Here is a 6,033-nt window from a genome sequence, read left to right on the forward strand (position 1 = left end):
TGTGGATGCAGACCAATAAAGAAAGGTGGAGTGTGGATGCAGACCAAATAAGAAAGGTGGAGTGTGGATGCAGACCAATAAAGAAAGGTGGAGTGTGGATGCAGACCAAAGCATGTTCTTCTCACTTTTCTTTTTCTCATGGGGTTTCCCCCTTTGACCTGTTTCTTCTTTCACAACTGTGACTAAGATGGAAATGTTTTACATGAGAGCAGATGTGTGACCTGCATCAGACTGTCTCCTGCCATTTTCAGAAGAGGGGAGAGGGAGGGAGAAAAACTTGAAACTCAAAATCTTATAAAAATGAAGGCTAAAAATTGTTCTGGACATGTAATTTGGAAAAAATAAAACCCTTTAGAAATTAAAAGCAAGATTAGAACAGTAACAACAGAAATAAACAAAAAATCAGCCTCCTTGTACTGGGCCTCCATTGAGGCTTCCTTGGTTCCCTGAGCCTGGGTCTGGAATTCCATCATTTAAGTACTGTCCACTGGCATTTACAGGGGCATGGAAGTTTGCAAGTCACTTTACAGGTACAATCTCCCTGGAGCCTTAAAGTGCTCTTGGGAGGGAGGGCCTAGTCTTAGCCACATTTTACAGAAGAGGAAACTGAGTCTCAGAGAGGTTAGCTGACTTGTCCAGAGTCACACGGCCAACAAGGGTCTGCGGTGGGCTTCATGCCCAGGCCTCCAGAGCTCTCTGCCTTCTAGGCCACCCTGCTTCTCAGTTAGCAAACCAGGCTATTGTGCCCCACTCCCTCCCTGCAGGGACTTTAAAACTTTCATTCCAAATGGGGTTTTACTGGACACAAGAATGACTGAGTAGGAAGGGGACAGTAGATGGACCATTGGGTTGGAGGCCCACGTTGTACAGATGAGGCCACTGAGGCTCAGAAAGGCCCAGACCTTGCCTGAGGTCCCACAAAGCATCAGTGGCCCACCTGGGCCCAGCACCCAGGGGCCTTGATTCCCACTGCAGAGAGCACTTTCCAGCACTGGACACTGCTGACCACAACAGGGTGCATGTGTGTACATGTGTGTAGGAGGGCACACAGGGACAGCTAGCACATCTAGCACTGATGGAAGAGTGGGGGACCCTTCCTCGGAGCCCCCTCCCAGCGTGGGGCCAGCCGCCCCTTGGAGCACAGCTCAGCTCTGGCAGCACTGATTCATAGCCAGCCCCTTGGAGGAAAGCCGGAGACAGCTTGTCTTGAAAGCAGTTTGTGAAGCTGTAAATGTGCTTCCTCAGAAATCTGAGGGCTGAGGCCAAGGCAGCGGAAACTGCTTCCCTCCATGATTGATGACCCCCTCAGTGGGCCCCAGCAACCTCCAGCTGAGGCGGGACACTGCACTGTCTGTGTCCAGCGCCCAGGTGCTCACCCCCAGCACTGCCCACTCCTGCCCAGGCTCAGCAACAACTTCAACAGTTGGTGCTGGAGGGGATAGAGCACTGGGCCTGGAGTCTGGAAGACCTGACCTCAAATACTTACCAGATGGGTGGCCCTGGGCAAGTCACTTCACCCTGTTTGCCTCAGTTTCCCTATTTGTCAAATGAGCTGGGGAAGGAAATAGCAAACCCCTCCAGTATCTCTCCCAAGAAAAGCCCAAATGAGGCCCTGAAGGGTTGGACGTGACTAAAAGACACCAGGGTAATGGGCAGACCAGGGGCATCTGGGGATGGGAACAAGGGAAGCCCCTCACCATCGATCTCGTCCAGGGGGATCTGCCCAAAGATTTGCAGGTAGGGCCTGTAGAGGACCCTCCGAAAGATCCACTCCACTCGGCTGTCTCTGGGGTGCAGCAGGGCTTGGGTGGTGACCCCATAGGCAATGAGCCACACGGTGAGGAAGAAGAGAAAGAAGAAGACATCCTTCATCTAAGAGGAGAGAGAAGGCGGTTAGAGGGGCAGGGCAGGACCCCCCAGGCCACTCATCCCACAACTTTGACCATGGAGGGAGAGACAGTCCTCCATCCTCCGTCATCCAGACGCGGAGAAGCCAGGGCCCGTGAAAGCAAACGGAACCAAAGAATGGTGGCGAGATGAGGGGCAGCCATTTACATGGCAGGAGAGCAGAGCTAGGACTGAAATCGTAGCGGCCGGGAGGAAGGTGGGGCCGATGGATGTGAGTTCTGCTCATCTCCCAAGATGGCCATGGCACCCAATCCTTTCTGGGGCTCTCTTCTAAAAAACCCATGGCTCCAAAGCAGGGGAGAGGGAAGGAACGAGGGGAAGGGTCTTGGCTGAGGTCCCGAGGGACTTCCTGGCAGAGGGGATTCTTCATTCCCATTCCTCCCACTTCCAGTGCATGGGGGCTGGGGCTCCTGGCAGGGCTCAGAGAGGGAGCTCCCATGGATGGAGGCAGGAGGAGGAATGGATTGACTTAAATCAAGTCAATAAGCATTTATTAAGCACCGGCTGTGGCCAGATATTAGGTTTACAAGGGAGGGAGGAACAGAAAAGATAACCTGGAGATAAGAAATGGGGGGGAGCACGGACACTGAGTGGGGTGGGGAAGGAATCTTGCTGAAGGTGGGGTTTCAGCTGAGACAAAAAAAACCCCAGAGACTGGGGGCAGAGATGAGGAGGGAGAAGCTTCCCGACATGGGGCACAGGCAGGACAAAGGTGTGCAGACAGGAGAGATGGACGGCCACCTTCAGAGAATGGTAAGCTGGTACCACTGAGGCAGAGTATCTGGAGGGGTGTCAGGCATGAGAAGACAGGGAAGAGCAGGAAACCAGCCCCTGGATACTTATACCCCTGGAGTCTAGGATCAGGTGCCCAAAGGGACCTTACACACCAGCTCCATGAAGGCTTTGCTCTCCTGCGTCAGCTGGATGGGTCGAGGACCCTGAAGATGCTCCCCGCACAGCAGGAAGGTGAGGACAGCCCAGAGCCCCTGGAACACTTCCCCGCCCCGGGCATGCTTTTGTAGGGCAGGTTAACCCTGCCTCAGCTACCTAGAACAGCGTGGTAGGCGCAGAGTGAGCAGGATGAACTCGGTCACTTTGGTCCCGTTCTGCCTGAGGGTCTCTGAGCTGTGCCTCGGTTTCCCCCCAAGTTGGGTTCCCACCTCCCAGTCCCTTGCTGACTGACTCCACAGCGTCCCGCGGGGTAAGGAGCCAGTATCTCTCCACTGCCTTGGCACTCCCGGGGAGAACTCTAATCTCTTACTGTCTGTTAGTACCCTGGCTGGCGGCCAGGGAGCTGCGGGCCAGACCTTAGGGAAGAGCGGTTCATTGTAGGTGAGAAGCTTTTACGGGAAGCAGCTGGGGCTCAGTCACAGCTCCCAGAGCGAGGAGAAGCCCCAGCCCAGAGGAGAGCTGGTCCCACCCACCCAAACTGTCCTCTCTCTGCTGGAAGCCCTCCAGGGACAGGGAGCTCACTACCCCACTGCCTCCCCGCCCACTGGGCAGCCCCTTCCTCTCTGTTACACCAGGCTCAGACTCAGGCCTCGGCCAATATATACAACTGTACCAAGGGCAGCTGTCTTGCCTCTGTAGGTGACGAACTCCCTTTCATCGCAGGGGCTCCTGGGGAGGCTGGATGAGCACTTATCAGGCCCACGGAAGCTCGGAGGAGACCCCTGTCCAGCTGTGAGCCCCCCACTGTGAGGGCCCAAGGGTGAGCGATGAGCACAAGCCCATACCCCCATGCCCTGCTCACCATCCTCTCCACAATGATGATCTTGGGCCCCAGCTGCTTGTGAATGGCGAAGATGTGAATAAGTCTCAGGGTGAACACCATGAAGTCCATGGCCAGCACGGTCCGGCCGGCCTCGAACGAGGAGGCCAACATCCTAAGGAGCCCAACGAGGGCAGGGGACAAGGAGGAAAAGGCTCTGGGGACCTGGCGGTGCCCGCTGGCTGAGCTGCCAGGGAAAGGCCAGGGGACACACCTGCAGGTGACGCCCACGATGAAGAGGAAGATGGCCACCATGTCACACTTATTCCAGCTGTCCTCCACATATACCTTGAATTTCTTCAGGAGGTTGGTGTCTTCATCAGTGAAGAAACCCTAGGGTGGGAGCAAACAGCCATCAGTCACAGCTGCAGGGCCCTAGGGTCTCTGCCTGGGTAGGCTCCCTGATTCCAAGCCAAATCGATCAAACCAACCCATCGGATTGGGGCCAGAGTCCCACCACGGATCTCTGCATCCTGGGGTCAGATTCGAGTATAGTGACTTGCCCAGGGTCACACAACCTGGATTTGTCAAAGGCAAGGTCTTCCTGGTCTGGGAAGCTCTCCCTCCACCCACCTTCTACAGGAAGCCTTCCCTGATCTTTAATGCAGTGCCTCTCCCTGTGAGGTTATCTCCCCGTGCCTGAGGCAGGATCATGGCCGAGATCCCAGCCGCTGGTCCCTGTCAGGGAGCCAGCGCAGTCCCCACTGACCTGTCGGACCTCCTCTAGCACCAGAGTGAACACCCAGAAATAGAGGGCCGCCTCGGGCGCCGAGGGGCCATCTGGAGGGGGCTGGAAGTCCACCAGGAGCACATAGGTGAACAGGAAGAGAAAGGCAAAGTACATGACCATGTTCCCCAGGAAGACGGTGACAGGGGCCCCCCAGAACTTCTTCCACCGGGAGAGCAGGAAGGGGCTGGACAAGGCCCAGGCCCCGGGCCTCCTCCTTTCTGCGGACTCATCCCTCCTGCACAACAAAAACAGAAACTGATAACCATGTCAGGCAGACCTGGAAGCAGGAAGAGGAGGCCCTCACTGGGTGGGGTGGCTCCACTCTTAGCACTGCCGCCCCTAGCCCTGAAGGAGCCTGTGCCCTGAGGCGGCTGTTCTCCGCAGGGTCCTGGCAATATGGTTAAGCTGGGAGGAAACATGTCCAGCGACTTCATTTTATGGATCTGGGGACATACCATGACTTGTCCAGGGTCACACAGCTGGCAGGTGTTCTTTAAGGACAAAGTCAGCATACCTCCCACCAGCCTGTGTTTCCTCTGTGGTGTCTTCCTCCCAGTGGAAAGAAATCCCCTGAGGGCAAGGCCTGTGCTCTGATCTGCCTTTGTGTCTCCAGGCCCAGCACTGGGTCAGTGTTTACTCCCTAATGGACAGTCAGGGCTCCCAGAAGGGCTGCTATGGGGAGGCTGGACCAACCCATACCTGACCTAGGCCTCAGCAGAACGGCCAAAGCCTCTGTGTCCCAATGATTGAAAACTGAGCCCTGGGCCTCCCCTGAGGAAACAGGGAGACCTCAGGAGGAGCCCCCGCCCTCATTTGCCAGGAGGGTCCCCTCCTGCTCATGCCATCTGCCCGCAGACCCTTTGCTCCCCGACCTCCCAGGCCTGGAAGCCCTCCCTGTACCTGATGCCAGGGGAGGGGAAAAGTAGCACCCTCTCAGTGTCCGGACTGTCCAGCTCCCGGAAGGCCTCCAGCCCACTCTTCAGAGGAGCCTCCTCACTGCAAGAGACCCAGAGTGGGATGGAAAGGGCAGGGCTGCCAGGGTCTTTGGAGCTGCTCCTGAAGCACCCCTCAGGGTCCCAGGAGTGGGATGTATCAGTGGGCCATTCAACCAGCAGCTCAGGAAGCACCAGCCAATGAGCAAGAAAGCACCGTGCCAGGCACTGGGGGGGCCAAAGGCTGCACACCGGGAGGGCAAGAGGAGGGATGAGATGTGGACACCAGGCAGCCCCACCCCAGGCTGGGGGCAAAGGGGAGACCTAGAGGGAGGGAGGCAGGGAAGGACTCCCGGGGGAGGTGAGAGCCATTAGAGCCCTTGGGACCAGGAGAAAGGGAGGGGAAGGGAGATAAGGAAGGAGGGAAGGGGAGGGAGGGAAGGAAGGGGAAGAGGAAAGGAAGGGAGGAGGAGGGAGAGAAGGGAGGGAGGAAGGAAGGGGAGGGAGGAAGAAAAGAGGAGGGAGGAAGGAAAGAAGGGAAGGGAAGGGAGGAAGGGAGGGAAGGGGAAGAGGAAAGGAAGGGAGGAGGAAGGAGAGAAGAGGAGGGAGGGAGGAAGGGAGGGAAGGGGAGGGACAGAGAGAGAGAGACAGAGAGAGAGACAGTGAGAGTGAGACAGAGACAGAGAGAGAGG

The 6,033-nt window shown here is 56.8% G+C and overlaps 1 protein-coding gene across 1 annotated transcript in view; it reads right to left on the minus strand.

The window, feature by feature from the left end:
- The window catches only part of TRPM5 (transient receptor potential cation channel subfamily M member 5), a 45,025-nt gene that overhangs the window by 9,853 nt on the left and 29,139 nt on the right, over positions 1-6,033 (minus strand). The window contains exons 16-20 of the mRNA XM_069107294.1: positions 5,310-5,405; positions 4,389-4,644; positions 3,894-4,012; positions 3,662-3,794; positions 1,698-1,872 (exon numbers count right to left, since the gene is read on the minus strand). Coding sequence (XP_068963395.1) covers positions 1,698-1,872; positions 3,662-3,794; positions 3,894-4,012; positions 4,389-4,644; positions 5,310-5,405 — 779 coding nt within the window. The remainder of the gene's footprint in view (positions 1-1,697; positions 1,873-3,661; positions 3,795-3,893; positions 4,013-4,388; positions 4,645-5,309; positions 5,406-6,033) is intronic.

Source organism: Petaurus breviceps, unplaced genomic scaffold (assembly GCF_028583685.1).
Source record: "Petaurus breviceps papuanus isolate PSGF00001 unplaced genomic scaffold, PetGlider_PUasm1.0 89794, whole genome shotgun sequence".
NCBI lineage: Eukaryota > Metazoa > Chordata > Mammalia > Diprotodontia > Petauridae > Petaurus > Petaurus breviceps.